This window comes from Molothrus aeneus, unplaced genomic scaffold (genome assembly GCF_037042795.1).
Source record: "Molothrus aeneus isolate 106 unplaced genomic scaffold, BPBGC_Maene_1.0 scaffold_30, whole genome shotgun sequence".
NCBI lineage: Eukaryota > Metazoa > Chordata > Aves > Passeriformes > Icteridae > Molothrus > Molothrus aeneus.
In genome coordinates this window covers 5,216,807-5,242,566 of record NW_027098964.1, presented here as the reverse complement: position 1 = coordinate 5,242,566, position 25,760 = coordinate 5,216,807, and the positions used below count along the sequence as shown (strand labels likewise).

General features: G+C 61.3%; 2 protein-coding genes across 2 annotated transcripts in view; one reads left to right on the top strand and one right to left on the bottom strand.

Moving 5' to 3' along the window:
- The window catches only part of LOC136569948 (venom factor-like), a 30,329-nt gene extending 22,241 nt beyond the window's left edge, over positions 1 to 8,088 (bottom strand). The window contains exons 1-11 of the mRNA XM_066570314.1: positions 7,908 to 8,088; positions 6,728 to 6,920; positions 5,091 to 5,250; positions 4,024 to 4,094; positions 3,836 to 3,930; positions 3,670 to 3,752; positions 3,481 to 3,571; positions 2,860 to 2,962; positions 2,012 to 2,132; positions 1,498 to 1,613; positions 477 to 623 (exon numbers count right to left, since the gene is read on the bottom strand). Of these exons, the coding sequence (XP_066426411.1) occupies positions 477 to 623; positions 1,498 to 1,613; positions 2,012 to 2,132; positions 2,860 to 2,962; positions 3,481 to 3,571; positions 3,670 to 3,752; positions 3,836 to 3,930; positions 4,024 to 4,094; positions 5,091 to 5,250; positions 6,728 to 6,920; positions 7,908 to 8,014 (1,287 nt within the window). The 5' untranslated portion in view covers positions 8,015 to 8,088. The remainder of the gene's footprint in view (positions 1 to 476; positions 624 to 1,497; positions 1,614 to 2,011; positions 2,133 to 2,859; positions 2,963 to 3,480; positions 3,572 to 3,669; positions 3,753 to 3,835; positions 3,931 to 4,023; positions 4,095 to 5,090; positions 5,251 to 6,727; positions 6,921 to 7,907) is intronic.
- Positions 8,089 to 12,276: 4,188 nt separating this feature from the next.
- VAV1 (vav guanine nucleotide exchange factor 1) overlaps positions 12,277 to 25,760 on the top strand; it is a 36,470-nt gene continuing 22,986 nt past the window's right edge. Inside the window, exons 1-10 of the mRNA XM_066570272.1 lie at positions 12,277 to 12,480; positions 13,572 to 13,688; positions 13,778 to 13,836; positions 14,892 to 14,957; positions 16,577 to 16,685; positions 18,598 to 18,684; positions 19,222 to 19,290; positions 22,518 to 22,624; positions 24,101 to 24,197; positions 25,154 to 25,249. Coding sequence (XP_066426369.1) covers positions 12,277 to 12,480; positions 13,572 to 13,688; positions 13,778 to 13,836; positions 14,892 to 14,957; positions 16,577 to 16,685; positions 18,598 to 18,684; positions 19,222 to 19,290; positions 22,518 to 22,624; positions 24,101 to 24,197; positions 25,154 to 25,249 — 1,011 coding nt within the window. The remainder of the gene's footprint in view (positions 12,481 to 13,571; positions 13,689 to 13,777; positions 13,837 to 14,891; positions 14,958 to 16,576; positions 16,686 to 18,597; positions 18,685 to 19,221; positions 19,291 to 22,517; positions 22,625 to 24,100; positions 24,198 to 25,153; positions 25,250 to 25,760) is intronic.

Sequence of the window (25,760 nt, the reverse complement as noted above, 5' to 3'; positions counted from 1 at the left end):
AGGGCTTGGCCACCAGAGAGGTTCCATAGAGGCCTTGGCCACCATAGAGGTTCCATGGAGGTCTTGGCCACCATAAAGGGCTTGGCCACCATAAAGGGCTTGGCCATCATGGCAGTCTTGACCACCATAGAGATCTTGGCCATCATGGAGGCCTTGGCCACCATAGGGGCTTCATAAAGGTCTTGACCACCATAGAGGGCTTGGCCACCATGGAGGGTTTGGCCATCATGGAGGGCTTGGCCACCAGAGAGGTTCCATAGAGGTCTTGGCCATCATGGAAGTGTGTTGGTTATCATGGAGATTTTGGCCACTATGGAGGTCTCTGGACATCTTGACCACCACAGTGCACTGACCATCACGAATGTCCAGTCCTGCTGTCCTGAGCCGTGGTCATCACCACCTCAGCCACCTCAAGCCCCGGTCACCTCCCCAGCCCTGGGCCACCCTGGTGAGGTGACAGCGGTGTCCCCACTCACGGTGATGGGGACGCTGTCCCTGGTGGCCGGCATGTTGAGGACCATCCTGGCCGTGCCATCACCCCGCGTGGACACCTGGCCCTGGAAGCCATCGGCCTCGACTCTGACACGCGACGCTGGGGACCCGTCAGGGTTGGTGACATAAACCTGGAGGGGACACCAGGGGTGGTGACATAAACCTGGAGGGGACACCAGGAGATTGGTGACATAAACCTGGAGGGGACACCAGGGGTGGTGACATAAACCTGGAGAGGACACTGAGGGACTGGAGGGATGTGGGAGTGAGGGAAGGGACACTGGGAAGGGGTGGTGACACTGGGAAGGGACACTGGGAAGGGGTGGTGGCACTGGGGACAATGACACTGGGAAGAGGTGGTGACACTGGGAAGGGGTGGTGACACTGGGAAGGGGCGGTGACACCGGGAAGGGGCGGTGGCACTGCAAAGGGACACTGGGAAGGGGTGGTGGCACTGGGAAGGGGCGGTGGCACTGCAAAGGGACACCAGGAAGGGGCGGTGACACCAGGAAGGGGCGGTGGCACTGCAAAGGGACACCGGGAAGGGGCGGTGACACCAGGAAGGGGCGGTGGCACTGCAAAGGGACACCGGGAAGGGGTGGTGACACTGGGAAGGGGCGGTGGCACTGCAAAGGGACACTGGGAAGGGGCGGTGACACCAGGAAGGGGCGGTGGCACTGCAAAGGGACACCGGGAAGGGGCGGTGACACCAGGAAGGGGCGGTGACACCAGGAAGGGGCGGTGGCACTGCAAAGGGACACTGGGAAGGGGCGGTGACACCAGGAAGGGGCGGTGGCACTGCAAAGGGACGCTGGCACCAGCAAGTGCCACCCCAGGGACACGGGGACAGCTCACGGTCCCCAGCCCCTCTCAGGTGACACAGGGACATCACCCAGGCACCGACTCCTCCTCCAGCCCCAGCTGTGCCCTGTCCCCGCCCCAGGACACCCCGTGGGTCCCCGTGCCACCACCCTGGGCCACCGCTGTCCCCAAGATGTCACCAACCATGAGGTCAAAGGGCATCCCCGGCTTGAAGTACTTGGGGGTGCGGGTGAAGTGGATGCTGTAGGGGGACGTCACGATCTTGATGTCACCAAGCTGGGTCTCCACCATGTCACTGCCTGTGGGGACACCGAGGCGGCCGTGTCACCTCCGGGCCCTGTCCCCACCCCAAGTGTCCCCCATCCTCACTGTCCCTGTCCCCTCACTGTCCCCCTGCCACCCTCCATGTCACTGCCTGCGGGGACACCGCGGCGGCCGTGTCACCTCTGGGCCCTGTCCCAGGTGTCCCCCATCCTCACTGTCCCTTTCCCCTCACTGTCCCCCTGCCACCCTCCTGTGGGGACACCACGGTGGCCGTGTCACCTCCGGGCCCTGTCCCCACCCTCACTGTCCCTTTCCCCTCACTGTCCCCCTGCCATCTGCTGTCCCTGTCCCCTCGTTGTCCCTGTCCCCTGTGTCCCCCTGATGTCCCTGTCCCCCCGTGTCCCCCCGTGTCCCCCCGTGTCCCCGCACAGACCCGACTCGGTGATGACGGTGACAGTGACATAGAGGGAGTGTCCCACCAGCTCCTGGGGCTTGGGGAAGCGCTCGCGCAGATGAGCCATGGACAGCAGGACGTCAGCGTCACCGTCCTGCACCTGGGGACACATTGGGGACACATTGGGGATAGGGTTAGGGACAGCAGGACGTCAGCGTCACCGTCCTGCACCTGGGGACACATTGGGGACACATTGGGGACAGGGTTAGGGACAGCAGGACGTCAGCGTCACCGTCCTGCACCTGGGGACACATTGGGGACACATTGGGGACAGGGTTAGGGACAGCAGGACATCAGCGTCACCGTCCTGCACCTGGGGACACATTGGGGACACACTGGAGACAGGGTTAGGGATGGCACAGGGACAGCAGGGCGTCAGCGTCACCATCCTGCACCTGGGGACATGGTTGGGGACACGGTTGGGGACAGGGTAAGGACAGGGTTGGGGACAGGAACAGTGTCAGGCTCACCGGGACAGGGCTGGGGACAGGCTTGGGGACAGTGCCAGGGACAGGGACAGGGTTGGGACAGGGCTGGGGACAGTGCCAGGCTCACCGGGACAGAGCTGGGGACAGGGACAGTGGCAGCGTTGGGGACAGGGACAGTGGCAGTGCCAGGCTCACCGGGACAGAGCTGGGGACAGGGACAGTGGCAGCGTTGGGGACAGGGACAGTGACAGTGCCAGGCTCACCGGGACAGAGCTGGGGACAGGGACAGTGGCAGCGTTGGGGACAGGGACAGTGGCAGTGCCAGGCTCACCAGGACAGGGATGGGGACAGGGACAGTGGCAGCGTTGGGGACAGGGACAGTGGCAGTGCCAGGCTCACCGGGATGCGCTGCAGGGACTGGGGGATGCTCTTCCTCTCATCGTCCACCATGACCCCAAACAGGACAAAGGCCATCCCGTCCACGCGCTTCCCATACAGGTACCTGGGGACAGCCACTGTGTCACCCTGTCACCCTGTCACCGTGCCACTCTGTCACCGTGTCACTGTGTCCCCTGCACATCCCCGTTACAGCCATTCCTGTCCCCACAGGTACCTGGGGACAGACACCGTGCCACTGTGCCACCCTGTCACCATGCCACCGTGCCACTGTGTCACTGTCCCGATGTCCCCATGCTGCCACCCCATCTCTGTCGTCCAACCTCTGCCACCACCACCAATGTCCCCATGTCCCCATGCTGCCACCCCTGTCCCTGCCATCCCACCCCTGTCACCATCACCAATGTCGCCCCATGTCCCCATGTCACCCCATGTCCCCATGCTGCCACCCCATCTCTGTCGTCCCATCCCTGCCACCACCACCGATGTCCCCAAGCGACCCCGTGTCCCCATCGTGCCACCCCCAGGGCCACCAGCCAAGCCCAGCTGTCCCCTGTCCCCCCCACACAGCTGTGACCCCAGAGGGGACACTGTTGTCCCCAAAAAGGGACATTTTGGTGTCACCTGGCCAGGATGGACACCTTGAAGTCCTGCTGGCTGTCGATGTAGAGGAACTTCTCGTCAGGAATCAGGGACACCTCGAAGCTGGGCAGCACTGCGGGGTGACATCGGTGACACCGGTGACACGGTGACACCGCCACCCCTTGGGGACAGCCCCCGATGTCCCCAAGGCCACCCTCACCCCTCACCCACCGTATTCCTTGACCTCGAATTTGGTGCTGAAATCCTGCTCCGGAGAATCCTCGAATTTGGCCGAAATCGTCCACATGCCCAAGCTGGGGGAGGTGACAGGGAGGTGACAGGGAGGTGACAGTGCCAGGGGTGTCCCCAGGCCACCGCGGGGGACGGTGACACCCACCTGATGACCTCGGGCAGGTTGTGGGTGAGGGACAGGATCCCGTTTTTGGTCGGGGACGACACCGGGATTTGTTTGATGATGACGTTGTCGGGCGTCTGAGGGGACACGCGGGTGGCACCGTGTCACACCTGTGTCACCCACCCGTGTCACCTCTGTGTCACCCACCCGTGCCACCCCAGGGCACTCACCTTGACCTCCACGGTGACCGTCTTGGCCACCGGCTGCATGAGGTGGTTCACGGTGAAGAGGCGGCAGAGCACTGGGAGGGGACACAGGGGACAAGGTCAGGGGACACAGGGGACACGTGGGGACAGCCAGCACTGGGAGGGGACACAGGGGACAAGGTCAGGGGACACAGGGGACACAGGGGACACCCAGCACTGGGAGGGGACACAGGGGACTGGGAGGGGACAAGGTGAGAGGGGACAAGGGGGACAAGGTGAGGGGACAACATGAAGGGACACAGGGGACAAGGAGAGAGGGGACACAGGGGGGACACGTGGGGGACACGTGGGGACACCCAGCACTGGGAGGGGACACAGGGGACAAGGTCAGGGGACACAGGGGACACAGGGGACACCCAGCACTGGAGGGGACACTGGGGACTGAGAGGGGACACAGGGGACAAGGGGAGCAGAGGGGGACCTGAGGGACAAGGGAGGGGACACAGGGGACAAGGTGAGGTGACAACGTGAGGTGTCCCCACAGTGTCCCAATCCCTTCGGTGTCCCCATCCCCTCCAATGTCCCCAGCTGTCCTCGCAGTGTGTCCCCAGGCTGTCCCCACAGTGTCCCCAGGTGTCCCCAGCTGTCCCCAGGGTGTCCCCGCAGTGTCCCCAGGTGTCCCCAGGCTGTCCCCAGGCTGTCCCCAGGCTGTCCCCGCAGTGTCCCCAGGGTGTCCCCGCAGTGTCCCCAGGCTGTCCCTGCAGTGTCCCCAGCTGTCCCCAGGCTGTCCCCAGGTGTCCCCAGCTGTCCCCACAGTGTCCCCAGCTGTCCCCAGGGTGTCCCCGCTGTGTCCCCAGCTGTCCCCAGGATGTCCCCGCAGTGTCCCCAGGCTGTCCCCAGGCTGTCCCCAGGTGTCCCCAGGCTGTCCCCACTGTGTCCCCAGGTGTCCCCAGGCTGTCCCCGCAGTGTCCCCAGGTGTCCCCGCTGTGTCCCCAGGTGTCCCCAGGTGTCCCCAGGCTGTCCCCGCAGTGTCCCCAGCTGTCCCCGCTGTGTCCCCAGGTGTCCCCAGGTGTCCCCAGGTGTCCCCTCACCGGTGCTGCCCGGGGTGTAGATGGGTTTGTCGGTCTGCACGAAGATGTGGCCGCTCTGCAGGGACACCAGCAGCACCTTCTCCAGTGTCACCGCGCCCACCCGCGCTGTCACCGCCACAAACTGCTTCCCTGGCGCCTGCGGCAGCGCCTTGGCTGGCACCTGGGGACAGGGGGACAGGGGACACTGGGGATATGGGGACACTGGGGACAGTGGGGACATTGGGGACATTGGGGACAGGGGGGACAGGGGGACACTGGGGATATGGGGACAGTGGGGACAAGGGGGACATTGGGGACACTGGGGACACTGGGGACATCTTTGGGGACAGGAGACAATGAGGACATTGGGGACATTGGCGACACTGGGGACATCTGTGGGGTCACCTGGAGGAGACCACCCTGCTGTCCCCAGCAGTGACCACCCCAAGGACACCAGGACTGACCACTGTCCCCAGCAGTGACCACTGTCCCCAGCACTGACCATCCCGCTGTCCCCAGCAGTGACCACTGTCCCCAGCAGTGACCATCCCACTGTCCCCAGGACTGACCATCCCGCTGTCCCCAGCAGTGACCACTGTCCCCAGCAGTGACCATCCCACTGTCCCCAGCACTGACCATCCCGCTGTCCCCAGCAGTGACCACTGTCCCCAGCAGTGACCATCCCACTGTCCCCAGGACTGACCACTGTCCCCCCCCGGCCATTCCCCACCCCCGCTCAGGGTCAGTTCCCGTTTCCCGTCCTGGGCAGTGACCGCAGGGACAGTGACCCGTGCTGGCCACCAGGGGGGTGGCACTGACCAGAGAGGGGACAATGACCCGTGCTGGTCACCAAGGGGATGGCAGTGACCAGGGGGTGACACTGACCAGAGAGGGGACAGTGACCCGTGCTGGTCACCAGGGGGGTGGTGGCAGTGACCAGAGGGAGGCGACAGTTACCAGAAGGGGGTGGTGACAGTGACCACAGGGTGGTGGCACTGACCAGGGAGGTGGCACTGACCGGAAGGGGGTGGTGGCAGTTACCAGAAGGAAACGGTGACACTGACCAGGGGGAGGTGACGGTGACCAGAAGGGGGTGGTGACAGCGACCAGGGGGAGGTGGCACTGACCGGAGGGGGTGGTGGCAGTTACCAGAAGTGGATGGTGACACTGACCAGGGGGAGGTGACACTGTACCTTGATGGTGGCACTGACCAGGGGATGGCGGCACTGACCAGGGCATGGTGACAGTGACCAGGGTGGGGAGGTGACCCCGTACCTTGATGGTGACAGTGACCAGGGGATGGTGGCACTGACCAGGGCATGGTGACAGTGACCAGGGCATGGTGACAGTGACCAGGGTGGGGAGGTGTCCCCGTACCTTGATGGTGACAGTGACCAGGGGATGGTGGCACTGACCAGGGCATGGTGACAGTGACCAGGACACGGTGACAGTGACCAGGACACGGTGACACTGACCAGGGGTGGTGACAGTGACCAGGGCATGGTGACAGTGACCAGGACACGGTGACAGTGACCAGGGGTGGTGACAGTGACCAGGACATGGTGACAGTGACCAGGGGATGGTGACACTGACCAGGGCATGGTGACAGTGACCAGGGCATGGTGACAGTGACCAGGACACGGTGACAGTGACCGTACCTTGATGGTGGCCGTGGCCATCATGCCCTGCTCCGGGCTCAGCTCCACGTTGGTCCGGAACAGGACCTGGCGCTTCTGGGGGAAGTCCTGGACCAGCAGCAGGGCCTGGGTGGCCGCGGTCACCCCGGGGGCCTCCAGGAGCACCCGCTCGTCCGTCTCCAGCCGCAGCACGGCCGGGGTCACCATGGTCACCCTGGGGACAGCCAGGGGCTGGCCGGGGCTCGGGGGGCACGGGGCACAGGAACCCCGGAACCTGCCCCGAAACCCCAAAATCTGCCCCGAAACAGCTAGGGGACCTCAGAAACACCAAAATCTGCCCCGAAAACCCCAAAATCTGCTCCAAAACACCTAGGGGACCTCAGAAACACCAAAATCTGCCCCAGAAACACCTTGGGCACCTCAGAAACACCAAAATCTGCCCCCAAAACCCCAAAATCTGCCCCGAAACCCCCAAAATCTGCCCCAAAAAATACCTAGGGGACCTCAGAAACCCCAAAATCTGCCCCAAAACCCCCCAAATCTGCCCCAAAAACACCTCGGGCACCTCAGAAACACCAAAATCTGCCCCAAAAACCCCCAAATCTGCCCCCAAAACCCCAAAATCTGCCCCTAAACCACCATGGGCACCCCAGAAACACCAAAATCTGTTCCCACAGCACCCATGGGTGGGTCCCAAAAAGGGGCTTCCATGGGGGTCCCTTCAATGGGGATGGGGTCCCATGGGTGGGTTTGGGTTTGGGGTGGGGCCCCATGGGTGGGGTTTGGTTGGGGTGGGGGTCCCATGGGTGGGTTTGGGGTGGGTCCCATGGGTTGGGTTTGGGTGGGGGTCCCATGGGTGGGGTTGGGTTCGGGGTCCCATGGGTGGGTTTGGGGTGAGGGTCCCATGGGTGGGGTTTGGGTGGGGGTCCCATGGGTGGGGTTTGGGTGGGGGTCCCAATGAGGGTCCCATGGGTGGGGATGGGGTTTGGGGGGGGGTCCCACGGGTGGGTTTGGGTTTGGGGGGGGGTCCCAATGAGGGTCCCACGGGTGGGGTTGGGTTTGGGGGGGGGTCCCAATGAGGGTCCCATGGGTGGGGTTGGGTTTGGGGGGGGGTCCCACGGGTGGGTTTGGGTTTAGGTGGGGGTCCCAATGAGGGTCCCACGGGTGGGGTTGGGTTTGGGGGGGGTCCCCAGTGTCTCACAGCTCAGCGCGGGCGGGGGTCCCGAGCAGCGCCAGGAATCCGAGGAGGAGGAAGAGGCGAGGATGAGGATGAGGAGGGTGAGGAGGGGGCAGCGCCGGAGCCCCCATGGCCGCAGGGAGGGGGCGGCGACAGCGACGGCGACAGCGACGGCGACAGCGACAGCGACAGCGACAGGGACAGCGACGGCGACAGGGACAGGGACAGGGACACGGGGGGGGGGGTGGGGGGGGGGTCCCTTGTCCCTTTATGGGGGCGGCCCCGGGGGGGTTATTGGGTAACCCGAGCCCCGCCCCCACCCATGGGGGTGGGGTCAGGGTGGGGGCGGGGCGCTCCGGCCACCCCCGGTCACCTTTGGTCACCTGCGGCCACCTTTGGTCACCCCCGGCCACTTTCGGCCGCCTGTTGTGGGTCTGGGGGTGACACCTTGGGGACCCCGGTGACAAAGGGGGAGTGAGGGTGGGGCTCCGGCCACCTCCGGCCACCTGTGGTCACTTTCGGCCACTTTGGTCACCTCCGGCCACCCCCGGCCACCCCCGGCCGCCTGCGGCCACCTTTGGTCACTTTCGGCCACCTGTGGTCACTCCCGGCCACCTGTGGTCACCTTCTGTCACCTGCGGCCGCCTGTTGTGGGTCTGGGGGTGACACCTTGGGGACCCCGGTGACAAAGGAGGGGGGGGGTGGGGGGGGGTGGGGGAGGTGGCAGCGGTTGGGGTGGGGGAGGGGCGGGGCGGGGTGGGGGAGGGGCGGGGCGGCCGCTCCTCATTTCGGGGAAGGAGCGGGCGCGGGGCCAGCGCGGGGCTTGCGACACCGCGGGGACAGCGCGGGGACAGCGGGGACAGCGGGGACAGCGGGGACAGTGGGGACAGCGGGGACAGTGGGGGACAGCGGGGACAGTGGGGGGACAGCGGGGACAGTGGGGACAGTGGGGACAGTGGGGGACAGTGGGGGGACAGTGGGGGACAGCGGGGACAGTGGGGGGACAGCGGGGACAGCGGGGGGACAGTGGGGGACAGCGGGGACAGTGGGGGGACAGCGGGGACAGTGGGGACAGTGGGGGGACAGTGGGGACAGCGGGGACAGTGGGGGGACAGTGGGGACAGCGGGGACAGTGGGGGGACAGTGGGGGACAGTGGGGACAGTGGGGGGAGAGTGGGGACAGTGGGGGGACAGCGGGGACAGCGGGGACATCAGGGAGGGACAGGGGACAGCAGGGACAGTGGGGACAGGAGGAGACACAAGGGACAGGAGGGGACAGCGGGGACAGCGGGGGACAACAGGGGACACAAGGGGACAGCGAGGGACAGTGGGGACAGCGGGGACAGCGCAGGGACAGCGCGGGGACACCAGGGGACAGTGGGGGACAGTGAGGGACAGTGGGGACAGCAGGGAACAGTGGAGGACAACAGGGACATTGGGGACAGCAGGGGACATCAGGGGACACGAGGGGACAATGGGGGACAGCGAGGGACAGAGGGGACAGTGGGGGACATTGGGGACATTGGGGACAGTGGGGGACACCGGGGGGTGAGGAGGGTCCTCCTTGAGCCCCCCCCTCAATGGGTCATGGACAGCTGGGTCACCCTGGTGACCCCTGGAAGGTCCTGGGTGACCTCCTGGAGCTTTGGTGGCACCTGGAGAACGGCGTCACCCCCTGGGCCTGCACACCTGGGTCCATCCTGAGACCTTGACAGGTCCTGGGTCCCTCCTGGACACCCTGGGCCACCACGTCCAGCCCACCTGGAGCCCTTGGTCCACCACGTCCAGCCCACCTGGACCCACCTCCACCATGTCCAGGTCACCTGGACCCACCTCCACCATGTCCACACCACCTGGACCCACCTCCACCATGTCCACACCACCTGGACCTCTCCAGGACCACCATGTCCAGACCACCTGGACCTCTCCTGGACCTCTCCTGGTCCACCATGTCCAGACCAGCTGGACCCACCTCCACCATGTCCAGCCCACCTGGACCCACCTGGGCCACCATGTCCACCCCACCTGGGCCCACCTCCACCATGTTCTGGCCACCTGGACCCCTCCTGGATCTCCTGGGCCACCATGTCCACCCCACCTGGACCCTCCTGGTCCACCATGTCCAGACCACCTGGACCCACCTCCACTGTGTCCAGGTCACCTGGACCCACCTGGGCCACCATGTCCAGACCACCTGGACCTCTCCTGGACCTCTCCTGGTCCACCATGTCCAGACCAGCTGGACCCACCTCCACCATGTCCTGGCCACCTGGACCCCTCCTGGATCTCCTGGTCCACCATGTCCAGACCACCCGGATCTTTCCTGGACCTTTCCTGGGCCACCATGTCCACCCCACCTGGACCCTCCTGGTCCACCATGTCCAGACCACCTGGACCCACCTGGGCCACCATGTCCAGCCCACCTGGACCCTCTGGTCCACCATGTGCAACCCACCTGGACCCACCTGGGCCACCATGTCCAGACCACCTGGACCTCTCCTGGATCTCCTGGTCCACCATGTCCAGACCACCCGGATCTTTCCTGGACCTTTCCTGGGCCACCATGTCCACCCCACCTGGACCCTCCTGGGCCACCGTGTCCAGACCACCTGGACCTCTCCTGGATCTCCTGGGCCACCATGTCCACGTCACCTGGACCCCTCTGAGACCACCACATCCAGACCACCTGGACCCTTCTTGGACCCTCTGGGCCACCACGTCCAGGTCACCTGGACCTCTCCTGGACCCACCTCCACCATGCCCAGCCCACCTGGAGCCCTCCTGTGACCTTGTCCCCTCTCCAAGCCCCAGGAGCCCAGATCCCTCCCCCCCACCGTGTCCCACGTCCCCCCCGTTGTCCCCTCGTGGCCACCACCCCCTTGGTGGCAGCTCCTCCCCGGTGCCACCGCTGGGACAGGAAGTCACCCTGTGTCACCTCCGGGGCGCAGGCGCCACCGCCGTTGTCCTCCGTGTCACCTCCGGGGTGTGACACTTCTGCCTCGGGCCACCAGGCCACCAGGCCACCCCAGCAGCTCCTCCAGGCCACCGGAGCTTCTCCAGCAGCAGCAGGAGGAGGAGGAAGAGGAGGAGGAGCCCACCGGGGCCATCCGGAGGTGGCGGTGGCACCGGGAGCGGCGTTTGTCACTTGTCACCGGTGGTGGCCCCACGGGGCCCCAGCGCCTCCGGTTCCTCCCTTTCCTGGGGGGAGGGGACCTCCTGAGCCGGGGGAGGTGGCCCAGGAGCGCTTGGAGGGGCTGAGGTTGGTGCAGGGGTCATCCAGGGGTCATCCAGGGGTCATCCAGGGGTCATCCAGGGGTTCCTCGCTGGACGTGGTCCTGCCAGGTCACACAAGGCAGGGCCTCAGCTGGTGCTGGTCTGGACAGGAGTGGTGACACCAGGATCTCACCCACATCAGGATCTCATCTCCACCAGGGTCTCACCCACATCAGGATCTCATCTCCATCAGGATCTCATCTCCACCAGGGTCTCACCCACATCAGGATCTCACCTCCACCAGGGTCTCACCTACATCAGGATCTCACCCACATCAGGATCTCATCTCCACCAGGGTCTCACCCACATCAGGATCTCACCTCCACCAGGATCCCATCTCCACCAGGATCTCATCTCCACCAGGATCCCATCTCCATCAGGGTCTCACCTTCACCAGGATCTCACCCACATCAGGATCTCGTCTCCATTGGGATTTCATCTCCACCAGGATCCCATCTCCATCAGCTCCTGGCCAGAAGTTGATGGTTGGACCCTCTTCCTTCAACTCCTTCACTGAAGTTCATCCTGCCCAGGACCCACCTCCACCAGTTCCTCCACAGGAGCTCATCCCACCAAGACCCACCTCCATAGAAGTTCATCCCACCAGGACCCACCTCCATTGAAGTTCATCCCACCAGGACCCACCTCCACTGAAGTTCTTCCACTGAAGTTCATCCCACCAGAACCCACTTCCATGGAAGTTCATCCCACCAGGACCCACCTCCACTGAAGTTCTTCTACTGAAGTTCATCAGGAACTTCTACACTGAAGTTCATCAGGTGCCAGGACCCACCTCCATTGAAATTCATCCCAGCAGGACCCACCTCCATAGAAGTTCTCCACTGGAGCTCATCCCACCAAGACCCACCTCCACTGAAGTTCATCCCACCAGGACCCACCTCCACTGAAGTTCTCCATTGAAGTTCATCCCACCAGGACCCACCTCCACTGAAGTTCTCCATTGAAGTTCATCCCACCAGGACCCACCTCCATAGAAGTTCATCCCACCAGGACCCACCTCCACTGAAGTTCATCCCACCTGAACCTGCCTCCACTGAAGTTCTCCCCAGCAGTTCACCCCGCCAGGAGCCGCCTGCCCGCGGTGTCCCGTGGTGTCCCCATGGAGGTGTGGCGGCAGTGCGCCCACTGGCTGGTGGCCGCGCGCGTCCTGCCCGCGGGACACCGGGCCAGCAGCCCCGGGGGACAGGTGTGGGACCTGGCGCAGGCGCTGCGCGACGGGGTCCTGCTGTGCCACCTGCTCAACGCGCTCCTGCCCCGCGCCGTGCCACCGCGGGACATCTGCCCCCGGCCACAGATGTCACAGGTGAGAGCCCCAATGGGTGGGGACATTGATGGGGACAATGGTGGGGACAATGGGGATGGGGACAATGGTGGGGACAATGTCCTCCTGCCCCGCACCATGCCACCAAGGGACATCTGTCCCCGGCCACAGATGTCACAGGTGAGAGCCCCAATGGGTGGGGACATTGATGGGGACAATGGTGGGGACAATGGGGATGGGGACAATGATGGGGACAATGTCTTCCTGCTCCACGCCGTGCCACCAAGGGACATCTGTCCCCAGTCACAGATGTCGCAGGTGAGAGCCCCATGGGGACAATGATGGGGACATTGATGGGGACAATGATGGGGACAATGGTGGGGACATTGATGGTGACCATGATAGGTGTGGATGAGGGTGGTGGAGACGATGGGGACAATGGGGATGGGGACATTTGGATTGTGTTGGTGATGGTGTCAAAGATGGGTGTGGATGAGAGTGGTGACCGTGATGGGGACAATGGGGATGATGATGATGATGATGATGATGAGGAGGACACTGGGGTTGTTGGTGATGGTGACATTGATGGTGACAATGACAGGACTGGCGTGATTGAGAGACCTGGGGTGATGATGATGATGACGATGATGATGACGATGATGACGATGAGGAGGACATTGGGGTTGTTGGTGATGGCGACATTGATGGTGACAAAGATGGGTGTGGATGAGAGTGGTGACCGTGATGGGCACAATGGGGATGATGATGATGATGACGATGAGGAGGACACTGGGGTTGTTGGTGATGGTGACATTGATGGTGACAATGACAGGACTGGCGTGATTGCGAGACCTGGGGTGATGATGATGATGATGATGACGATGATGATGATGATGACGATGACGATGACGATGATGATGACGATGAGGGTGGTGGTGACAATGCTCACGGGGTTGACAGCGACAATGACGGCACCGATGGCGGAGATGATGCCACCATCGGTGACAACGGTGGTCACAACCGTGGCGAGACAGAGACCCTGATTTTGATGGCGATGACGGGGGGGGTGCCGGTGGTGACAGAGGTGACACCGGTGGCGCCGGTGACACTGGTGCCACCGGTGCCCACCACAGTTCCTGTGTCTGAGGAACATCCGCACCTTCCTGACCGCCTGCGCCGACAAATTCGGGCTCCCCAAGCACCGGCTCTTCGGCGCCTTCGACCTCTTCGACGTCCAGGACTTCGGCAAGGTGGGCTCAGGGGTCCGGCTGTCCTGGGGGGTGGGACCCGCGGGTCCGGGTCCCCCCTCAGTGCCCCGGTGTCACCTCGGTGTCCCCAGGTGATCGAGACGCTCTCCACGCTCTCCTGGACGCCCATCGCGCAGAGCAAAGGATTCACGTGAGTGGGCGGGACGCGGGCGTCCATCCCGGAGGGTCCAGGTGTCCAGGGCCCGGTCCGAGGGATGCCAGGGTCCAGTCCCAGTGTTCCCAGTGTCCAGTCCCAATGTCCTGTCCCAGTGTCCAGTCCCTGACGGTCCCAAATGTCCAGTCCCAGTGTCCAGTCCCAATATCCTGTCCCAGTGTCCAGTCCCAGTGTCCAGTCCCAGTGTTCCCAGTGTCCAGCAGTGTCCAGCAGTGTCCAGTCCCAGTGTCCAGTCCCAGTGTCCAGCAGTGTCCAGTCCCAGTGTCCAGTCCCAGTGCCCAGTCCCCAGGGGTCACTCCTGTCCAGTCCCAGTGTCCAGTCCCAGTGTCCAGCAGTGTCCAGCAGTGTCCAGCAGTGTCCAGTCCCAGTGTCCAGTCCCAATGCCCAGTCCCCAGGGGTCACTCCTGTCCAGTCCCAGTGTCCAGTCCCAGTGTCCAGTCCCAGTGTCCAGCAGTGTCCAGCAGTGCCCAGTCCCAGTGTCCAGTCCCAGTGTCCAGCAGTGTCCAGCAGTGTCCAGTCCCAGTGTTCAGTCCCCTCTCTGAGGAACCCCAGTGTCCAGTCCCTGGTGTCCAGTCCCTGAGGAACCCCAGTGTCCAGTCCCTGAGCGTCCCAAATGTCCAGTCCCTGGTGTCCAGTCCCCTCTCTGAGGAACCCCAGTGTCCATCTCAGTGTCCATTCCCAGTGTCCAGTCCCAGTGTCCATCTCAGTGTCCAGTCCCAATGTCCAGTCCCCAGGGGTCAGTCCTTCCCATTCCCAGTGTCCAGTCCCAGTGTCCAGTCCCAGTGTCCAGCAGTGTTCAGTCCCAGTGTCCAGTCCCAGTGTTCCCACTGTCCATCCCAGTGTCCAGCAGTGTCCAGCAGTGTCCAGTCCCAGTGTCCAGCAGTGTCCAGTCCCAGTGTCTAGTCCCAGTGTCCAGTCCCAGTGTTCCCAGTGTCCAGTCCCAGTGTCCAGCAGTGTCCAGTCCCAGTGTCCAGTCCCAGTGTCCAGCAGTGTCCGGCAGTGTCCGGCCGTGTCCGGCCGTGTCCCCCCAGGCCGTTCCCGTCCGAGGACAGCGTTGGGGACGATGACGTTTACAGCGGCCTCTCCGACCTCATCGAGTGAGCACTGGGGATACTGGGGTTACTGGGGATACTGGGATATACTGGGATATACTGGGGATACTGGGATGTACTGGGGATACTGGGAGATACTGGGATATACTGGGGTTACTGGGGATACTGGGGGATGCTGGGAATACTGGGGGGTATTGGTATTTACTGGTGTGTACTGGGGGATACTGTGGTACTGGGATATACTGGGGGATACTGGTATGTACTGGTGGATACTGGAGGATACTGGGATGTACTGGGGTACTGGGGGTACTGGGATATACTGGGGATACTGGGATGTACTGGGGATACTGGGACATACTGGGATGTACTGGGAGATACTGGGATGTACTGGGGATACTGGGATGTACTGGGGATACTGGGACATACTGGGATGTACTGGGGATACTGGGGGATACTGGGGATACTGGGGGATGCTGGGAATACTGGGGATACTGGTATTTACTGGTGGATACTGGAGGATACTGGGATGTACTGGGGATACTGGGAGATACTGGGATGTACTGGGAGATACTGGGATATATTGGGGATACTGGGAGATACTGGGGATACTGGGATGTACTGGGGATACTGGGAGATACTGGGATATACTGGGGAGGTCTGGGGTCATTGGGGGCCACCGGGGTCATTGGGGGTGGCATTGGGAACAAAAAGAGAGACATTTGGGGACAAAAAGGGACATTTGGGGACAAAAAGGGACATTTGGGACACTGGGGGACACTGGGGTGCCAGGGGCTACTGGGGGATACTGGGGGCTACTCGGGGGTTTGGGGGTGGCACTGGGGACATTTGGGGCCATTGTGGGATTCTGGGGACAGTCAGGGACATTTGGGGACCCCCGATGGATTTTGGGGACAGTCAGGGACATTTGGGGACATTGGGGGGTGGCATTGGGGACAATCGGGGACAGTCAGGGACATTTGGGGATCCCCGAGGGATTTTGGGGGACATTAATGGGTCTGTGGGGGGCACCGGGGGACATTTGGGGACCCTGTGGGATTTTGGGGACAATCAGGGACATTTGGGGATCCCCGGGGGATTTTGGGGGGCATTAATGGGTCTGTGGGGGGCGCTGGGGGACATTTGGGGACATTGGAGGGACTTTGGGGACAATCAGGGACATTTGGGGACATTGGTGGGATTTGGGGGACAAAAAGGCACATTTGGGGACCCTGTGGGATTTTGGGGACAGTCAGGGACATTTGGGGATCCCCGGGGGATTTTGGGGGGCATTAATGGGTCTGTGGGGGGCACCGGGGGACATTTGGGGACATTTGGGGGACCCCCGAGGGATTCTGGGGACAATCAGGGACATTTGGGGACATTGGAGGGTGGCACTGGGGACACTGGGGGACATTGGTGGGATTCTGGGGACAATCAGGGACATTTGGGGATCCCCGAGGGATTTTTGGGGGCATTAATGGGTCTGTGGGGGGCACTGGGGGACATTTGGGGACATTTGGGGACATTGAGGGATTTTGGGGACAACAAGGGGCCCCCGAGGGATTTTGGGGGGTTGGCTCCGGGGGGGAGTCCCGAAGTGTCCCCAGGTGTCCCCAGGTGTCCCCAGGTGTCCCCAGGTGTCCCCAAGTGTCCCCCGCCCGCAGTGACACGGCCGAGGAGGACGATGACCTCTACGACTGCGTGGAGGCCGAGGGCGACGACGGCGACGACGTCTACGAGGACCTGATGAGGGTCGAGCCCCCCCCGGCCGCGGTGGGTGGGACCCCCCAGCCCCAAAAAACAGCTGGGACACGCCCCCAAAAACAGCTGGGACACGCCCCAAAATCAGCTGGGACACGCCCCAAAAACGGCTGGGAAACCCCACCCCAAAAACAGCTGGGACACGCCCCAAAAACGGCTGGGAAACCCCACCCCAAAAACAGCTGGGACACGCCCCAAAAACAGCTGGGACACGCCCCCAAAAACGGCTGGGAAACCCCACCCCAAAAACAGCTGGGACACGCCCTAAAAACAGCTGGGACACACCCCAAAAACGGCTGGGACACGCCCCAAAAAACAGCTGGGACACGCCCCAAAAACGGCTGGGAAACCCCACCCCAAAAACAGCTGGGACACACCCCAAAAACAGCTGGGACACACCCCAAAAACGGCTGGGAAACCGCCCCCAAAAACAGCTGGGACACGCCCCAAAAACAGCTGGGAAACCACCCCCAAAAACAGCTGGGACACGCCCCAAAAACGGCTGGGACACGCCCCAAAAAACAGCTGGGACATGCCCCAAAAACGGCTGGGAAACCCCCAAAAACGGCTGGGAAACCCCACCCCAAAAACAGCTGGGACACGCCCCAAAAACAGCTGGGAAACCGCCCCCAAAAACGGCTGGGAAACCCCACCCCAAAAACAGCTGGGAAACCGCCCCCAAAACGGCTGGGACACGCCCCCAAAAACGGCTGGGAAACCCCACCCCAAAAACAGCTGGGACACGCCCTAAAAACAGCTGGGACACACCCCAAAAACGGCTGGGACACGCCCCAAAAAACAGCTGGGACACGCCCCAAAAACGGCTGGGAAACCCCCAAAAACAGCTGGGACACGCCCCAAAAACGGCTGGGACACGCCCCAAAACCAGCTGGGAACTTCCAAAAATGTCTGGGAACCCCCCAAAAACAGCTGGGAAACCCCACCCCAAAAACAGCTGGGAAACCCCCAATAATATCTGAGAACCCCCCCAAAACCAGCTGGGAACTTCCAAAAATATCTGGGAACCCCCCCAAAAACACCTGGGAGTCCCCAAAGAGAGCAAGGAGCCCCCAAAAACACCTGGGTGGTGTCCCAGGTGTTTTTGGGGTGGTTCCCAGGTGGTTTTGGGGTGGTTCCCAGGTGTTTTTTGGGGTGGTCCCAGGTGTTTTGGAGACTCCCAGATCTTTGGTGGCGTCCCAGGTGGTTTTGGGGTGGTTCCAGGGGTTTTTGGGGTGGTCCCAGGTGTTTTGGGGACTCCCAGATGTTTGGTGGTGTCCCAGGTGCTTTTGGGGTGGTCCCAGGGGTTTTGGCTGGTGGTCCCAGGTGTTTTTTGGGGTGGTTCCAAGGGTTTTGGGGACTCCCAGATCTTTGGTGGTGTCCCAGGTGCTTTTGGGGTGGTTCCAGGTGTTTTGGGGACTCCCAGATCTTTGGTGGCGTCCCAGGTGCTTTTGGGGTGGTTCCAGGTGGTTTTTAGGGGGTCCCAGGTGTTTTTTGGGTGGTGGTTCCAGGTGTTTTGGAGACTCCCAGATGTTTGGTGGCGTCCCAGGTGGTTTTTAGGTGGTCCCAGGTGGTTTTTGGGGTGGTCCCAGGTGGTTTTGGGGTGGTCCCAGGTGTTTTGGAGACTCCCAGATCTTTGGTGGTGTCCCAGGTGCTTTTGGGGGGGTCCCAGGTGGTTTTTAGGGGGTCCCAGGAGTTTTTTGGGGTGGTTCCAAGGGTTTTGGGGACTCCCAGATGTTTGGTGGTGTCCCAGGTGGTTTTGGGGTGGTTCCAGGTGGTTTTGGGTGGTGGTCCCAGGGGTTTTTTGGAGGTTGATTGATTGATTGTCCCCTGTGTCCCCGATGTCCCAATGTCCCCACTGTACCTGATGTCCCCAATGTCCCCAATGTCCCCATTGTCCCCGATGTCCCCAATGTCCCCACAGAAGGGGGGCGTGGACCGGCGGCTCTGCTGCCTCCAGGAGCTGCGGCAGACGGAGGAGAGGTACACGGAGACGCTGGAGTCCATCTGCCAGGTGGGGACACCTTGGGGACACCTTGGGGACATTGGGGACAATGGGGACAATGGGTACACGGAGACCCTGGAGTCCATCTGCCAGGTGGAGACACCTTGGGGACATTGGGGGTATTGGGGACATTGGGGACAATGGAGACACTGGGGGACACTGGGGACATTGAGGGTATTCGGGGACACTGGGGACATTGGGGGCACTGGGTACACGGAGACCCTGGAGTCCATCTGCCAGGTGGGGACACCTTGGGGACACCTTGGGGACACTGGGGGTATTGGGGACGTTGGGGACATTGGGGACACTGGGGGTATTGGGGACATTGGGGACTGAGGTGGGAAATGGGGACACCTTGGGGACACTGGGGACAGAGGTGGCCTCACGGGGCCTCCCAGTGCTCCCAGCAAGGCCCGGTGTCACCTGCTGTCCCCTGATGTCCCCTGGTGTCCCCTGATGTCCCCTGATGTCCCCTGGTGTCCCCTGGTGTCCCCTGATGTCCCCTGATGTCCCCTGGTGTCCCCTGGTGTCCCCTGATGTCCCCAGCATTTCCTGCGGCCACTGCGGCACTTCCTGAGCCCCCGGGACATGGAGAGCGTCTTCATCAACGTGGAGGTGACAATGGGGACATGGGGACACTGACCGGTGACATCAGTGACACTGACCAGTGACGGGGAGGTGACAGTGACAATGGGGACATGGGGACAGAGGGACAGGGGACATGGGGACGGGGGGACAGGGGGACATGGAGAGCGTCATCAACGTGGAGGTGACAATGGGGACATGGGGACACTGACCGGTAACACCAGTGACGGGGAGGTGACAGTGACAATGGGGACATGGGGACAGGGGGACATGGAGAGCATCGTCAACGTGGAGGTGACAATGGGGACATGGGGACACTGACCGGTGACACCAGTGACAGTGACAATGGGGACATGGGGACACTGACCGGTGATGTGGAGGTGACAGTGACACTGGGGACACAGGACAGGGGGACACTGACCAGTGACACCAGTGACACCAGTGACACCAGTGACACCGGTGACACCAGTGACAGGGAGGTGACAGTGACAATGGGGACATGGGACAGGGGGACATGGGGACAGGGGACACCAGTGACACTGACCAGTGACACCAGTGACACCAGTGACGTGGAGGTGACAGTGACACTGGGGACAGGGGGACAGGGGGACACTGACCAGTGACACCAGTGACACCAGTGACACCAGTGACAGGGAGGTGACAGTGACACTGGGGACAGGGGACAGGGGGACATGGGGACAGGGAGACACCAGTGACACTGACCAGTGACACCAGTGACCCCTCCCAGCCCCTCCCAGTGCTCCCAATACCACCCCCTGAGCTCTCCCAGTGCTCCCAGTTCCCTCCCAGCTCTCCCAGTTCTCCCAGTAACCCCTCCTACCTCTCCCAGTCCCAGCTCCCAGTGTTCCCAGTGCTCCCAGTGCTCCCAGTGCTCCCAGTGACCCTGGTTCGCAGGAGCTGCTGGGACACTCTCAGTGCTCCCAGTCCCCGTTCCCAGTGCTCCCAGTCCTGTCCCAGTGACCCCGTTTCGCAGGAGCTGCTGGAGCGCTCCCAGTCCCCATTCCCAGTCCCCATTCCCAGTATTCCCAGTGCTCCCAATCCCCATTCCCAGTCCCATCCCAGTGTTCCCAGTCCTGTCCCAGTCCCCCCAGTATTCCCAGCGTTCCCAGTGCTCCCGGTTCGCAGGAGCTGCTGGGACACTCCCAGTCCCCGTTCCCAGTGCTCCCAGTCCCCATTCCCAGTCCCCGTTCCCAGTGCTCCCAGTCCCTGTTCCCAGTATTCCCAGTATTCCCAGTATTCCCAGTATTCCCAGTATTCCCAGTGTTCCCAGCGTTCCCAGTGCTCCCGGTTCGCAGGAGCTGCTGGAGCACTCCCAGTTCCCCCATTCCCAGCGCTCCCAGTGCTCCCAGTCCCCATTCCCAGTGCTCCCAGTGCTCCCAGTCCCCGTTCCCAGTATTCCCAGTATTCCCAGTGTTCCCAGTATTCCCAGTGTTCCCAGTATTCCCAGTATTCCCAGCGTTCCCAGTGCTCCCCGTTCGCAGGAGCTGCTGGAGCACTCCCAGTTCCCCCGTTCCCAGTATTCCCAGTATTCCCAGTATTCCCAGTATTCCCAGTGCTCCCGGTTCGCAGGAGCTGCTGGAGCACTCCCCGTTCCCCCATTCCCAGCATTCCCAGCACTCCCAGTGTTCCCAGTATTCCCAGTATTCCCAGTATTCCCAGCATTCCCAGTATTCCCAGTGCTCCCGGTTCGCAGGAGCTGCTGGAGCACTCCCAGTTCCCCCGTTCCCAGTGTTCCCAGTGTTCCCAGTATTCCCAGTATTCCCAGTATTCCCAGTGCTCCCGGTTCGCAGGAGCTGCTGGAGCACTCCCAGTTCCCCCATTCCCAGTGTTCCCAGTGTTCCCAGTCCCCATTCCCAGTATTCCCAGTATTCCCAGTGTTCCCAGTATCCCCAGTGTTCCCAGCGTTCCCAGTGCTCCCGGTTCGCAGGAGCTGCTGGAGCACTCCCAGTTCCCCCATTCCCAGCACTCCCAGTATTCCCAGTATTCCCAGTGCTCCCAGTCCCCGTTCCCAGTACTCCCAGTATTCCCAGTGTTCCCAGTGTTCCCAGTGTTCCCAGTCCTCTCCCAGTGACCCCGGTTCACAGGAGCTGCTGGGACACTCCCAGTCCCATCCCAGTGCTCCCAGTCCCCGTTCCCAGTATTCCCAGTATTCCCAGTCCCCGTTCCCAGCTTTCCCAGCTTTCCCAGTATTCCCAGTATTCCCAGTATTCCCAGTGCTCCCGGTTCGCAGGAGCTGCTGGAGCACTCCCCGTTCCCCCATTCCCAGCACTCCCAGCACTCCCAGTATTCCCAGTATTCCCAGTATTCCCAGTATTCCCAGTATTCCCAGTGCTCCCGGTTCGCAGGAGCTGCTGGAGCACTCCCAGTTCCCCCATTCCCAGTGCTCCCAGTGTTCCCAGTATTCCCAGTATTCCCAGTATTCCCAGCATTCCCAGTCCCCATTCCCAGTGTTCCCAGTCCCCATTCCCAGTATTCCCAGTATTCCCAGTGCTCCCGGTTCGCAGGAGCTGCTGGAGCACTCCCAGTTCCCCCATTCCCAGTGCTCCCAGTGTTCCCAGTATTCCCAGTATTCCCAGTGCTCCCAGTATTCCCAGTGCTCCCGGTTCGCAGGAGCTGCTGGAGCACTCCCAGTTCCCCCGTTCCCAGTGTTCCCAGTATCCCCAGTATTCCCAGTGTTCCCAGTATTCCCAGTATTCCCAGTGCTCCCGGTTCGCAGGAGCTGCTGGAGCGCTCCCAGTTCCCCCATTCCCAGCACTCCCAGCACTCCCAGTATTCCCAGTATTCCCAGTATCCCCAGTATTCCCAGTATCCCCAGTGTTCCCAGTGTTCCCAGTATTCCCAGTATCCCCAGTATTCCCAGTGCTCCCGGTTCGCAGGAGCTGCTGGAGCACTCCCAGTTCCCCCATTCCCAGTGCTCCCAGTATTCCCAGTCCCCATTCCCAGTGTTCCCAGTATTCCCAGTATCCCCAGTATTCCCAGTATTCCCAGTATCCCCAGTGTTCCCAGTATCCCCAGTGTTCCCAGTGTTCCCAGTATTCCCAGTATCCCCAGTATTCCCAGTGCTCCCGGTTCGCAGGAGCTGCTGGAGCACTCCCAGTTCCCCCATTCCCAGCACTCCCAGCACTCCCAGTATTCCCAGTATTCCCAGTATCCCCAGTATTCCCAGTATCCCCAGTGTTCCCAGTGTTCCCAGTATTCCCAGTATTCCCAGTATTCCCAGTGCTCCCGGTTCGCAGGAGCTGCTCTGCCTCCATCGCCGGTTCCTGGGGGAGCTGCGGGCGGCGCTGGGGGGGCCCGGGGGGGGGCGGGCGCTGCCCCCCCTGTTCCTGCAGTACAAGGAGAGGTACGGGGGGGCCGGGGGGATTTGGGGGGGTCCTGGGGGGATTTAGGGGGTCCTGAAGGGATTTGGGACAATTTGGGGGGATTTGGGGGGGTCCTGGGGGGATTTGGGGGGGTCCTGAGGGGGTTTGGGACAATTTGGGGGGATTTGGGGGGGTCCTGAGGGGGTTTGGGGGGTCCTGAGGGGGTTTGGGGGGTCCTGAGGGGATTTGGGGGGGTCCTGGGGGGATTTGAGGGGATTGGGGGGGTCCTGGGGGGATTTGGGGGGTCCTGAAGGGATTTGGGGGGATTTGACGGGGTTTGGGAGGATTTTGGGGACAATTTGGGGGGTCCTGAGGGGATTTGGGGGGGTCCTGAGGGGGTTTGGGACAATTTGGGGAGATTTGGGGGGGTCCTGAGGGGATTTAGGGGTGCCTGAGGGGGTTTGGGGGGTCCTGAGGGGATTTAGGGGGGTCCTGAGGGGATTTGGGGGCGTCCTGAGGGGATTTAGGGGTGTCCTGAGGCGATTTGGGACAATTTGGGGGGATTTGGGGGGGTCCTGAGGGGATTTGGGGGAATTTGGGGGGTCCTGAGGGGATTGGGGGGGTCCTGAGGGGGATTTGGGGGCTCCTGAGGGGATTTGGGGGTCCTGAGCAGATTTGGGGGTCCTGAGGGGATTTGGGGGGATTTGAGGGGATTTGAGGGGGTTTGGGAGGATTTTGGGGACAATTTGGGGGGTCCTGAGGGGGATTTGGGGGGATTTTAAGCAGATTACCACGAATATTTTTTTGTTTTGGGTGAATTTTGTTGGATTTTGGGTGAATTTTATTGGATTTTGTTGGATTTTGGGCGGATTTTGAGTGAATTTTGTTGGATTTTGGGTGAATTTTGTTGGATTTTGCGTGGATTTTGTTGGATTTTGGGTGAATTTGGTTGGATTTTGGGTTAATTTGGGTGGATTTTGTTGTATTTTGGGTTAATTTGAGTGGATTTTGTTGGGTTTTGGGTGGATTTTGTTGGGTTTTGGGTGGATTTTGTTGGATTTTGGGTGGATTTTGTTGCACTTTGTTGGATTTTGGGTTTCCACTCAGGTTCCTGCTCTACGGCCGCTACTGCAGCCGGGTGGATTTTGTTGGATTTTGGGTGGATTTTGTTGGATTTTGTTGTATTTTGGGTTAATTTTGTTGGATTTTGTTGTATTTTGGGTTAATTTGGGTGGATTTTGTTGGATTTTGGGTTAATTTGGGTGGATTTTGTTGGTTTTTGGGTGGATTTTGTTGTATTTTGGGTTTCCCCCGCAGGTTCCTGCTCTACGGCCGCTACTGCAGCCGGGTGGATTTTGTTGGATTTTGTTGTTTTTTGGGTGGATTTTGTTGGATTTTGGGTGGATTTTGTTGGATTTTGGGTTAATTTGGGTGGAATTTGTTGGATTTTGGGTGAATTTTGTTGGATTTTGGGTTAATTTGGGTGGATTTTGTTGGTTTTTGGGTTTCCACGCCAGGTTCCTGCTCTACGGCCGCTACTGCAGCCAGGTGGAGGCGGCCGCGCGGCGCCTGGACCAGCTCTCCACCTGCACCGACCTGCGCATGAAGCTCCAGGTGAGCCCCGAGAAACCCCGAAACGACCCCAAAGTGGCTCCAAAATGACCCCAGGCTGACCCCAAACCGATCCTAAATGACCCCAAACAACCCTGAACTGACCCTAAATGAACCCCAATTACCCCAAACGGCCCCAAAGTGACCCCAAATGGCCCCAAAGTGACCCCAAATGGCCCCAAATGGCCCCAAAGTGACCCCAAACAGCCCCAAAATGACCCTAAACTGACCCAAATGTCCCCCAAATGACCCCAAACCGACCCAAAACAGCCCCAAATGACCCCAAACGTCCCCAAATGTCACCAAATTGACCCCAGGGTGACCCTAAAACGTCCCCAGACTGACCCTAAATGTCCCCAAAATTTCCCCAAAGTGACCCCCAATGTCCCCAAACTGGCCCTGAAGTGACCCCAAAATGACCCCAAAAAGCCAAAATCTGACCCTAAATGACCCCAGAGTGCCCCCAAATGTCCCCAAAGTGACCCCAAAGTGACCCCAATGTCCCCAAATGACCCCAAACTGACGCCAAATTGACCCTAAAATTACCCCAAAATTACCCCAAAGTGACCCCAAACTGACCCTAAATGTCCCCAAAATTACCCTAAAGTGACCCCAAACTGGCCCCAAATGTTCCCAAAATGACCCCAAATTACCCCTAAATTACCCCACCTGTCCCCAAAGCGACCCCAACTGTCCCCAAAATTACCCCCAAAGTGACCCCGAATTGCCCCCAAATGGCCCCAAAAGTCCCCAAAGTGACCCCAAATGTCCCCAAAATTACCCCACCTGTCCCCAAAGTGACCCCAAATGTCCCCAAAATTACCCCAAAGTGACCCCGAATTGCCCCCAAATGGCCCCAAATGTCCCCAAAGTGCCCCAAAGTGCCCCAAATGTCCCCAAATGTCCCCAAAGTGCCCCAAATGTCCCCAAATGTCCCCAAATGTCCCCGATGTCCCCAGGAGTGCTCCCAGCGCGCCACCAACGGGCGATTCACCCTGCGGGACCTGCTGATGGTGCCCATGCAGAGGGTGCTGAAATATCACCTGCTGCTCCAGGTGACACCTGGGGACATGGGACATACCTGGGACACACCTGGGACACACCTGGGGACACACCTGGGCACACCTGGGCACACCTGGTATCAGCAGCTGCTGATGGTGCCCGTGCAGAGGGTGCTGAAATATCACCTGCTGCTCCAGGTGACACCTGGGGACACCTGGGGGGACATGGGGACACCTGGGACACACCCATTACAAACCCGTTACACACCTGGGGACACCTGGGACACCTGGAGGGACATGAGGACACCTGGGACACACCTGGGGACATGTGGGAACACCTGGGCACACCTGGGGACACCTGAGACACATCTGGGATGCACCTGGGGACACCTGGGACACACCCATTACACACCTGGGCACACCTGGGGGGTACCTAGGGACACCTGGGGACATTTGGGAACACACCTGGTACACACCTGGAGACACCTGGGGACACCTGGGGACATTTGGGAACACACCTGGTACACACCTGGAGACACCTGGGGACACCTGGGGACATTTGGGA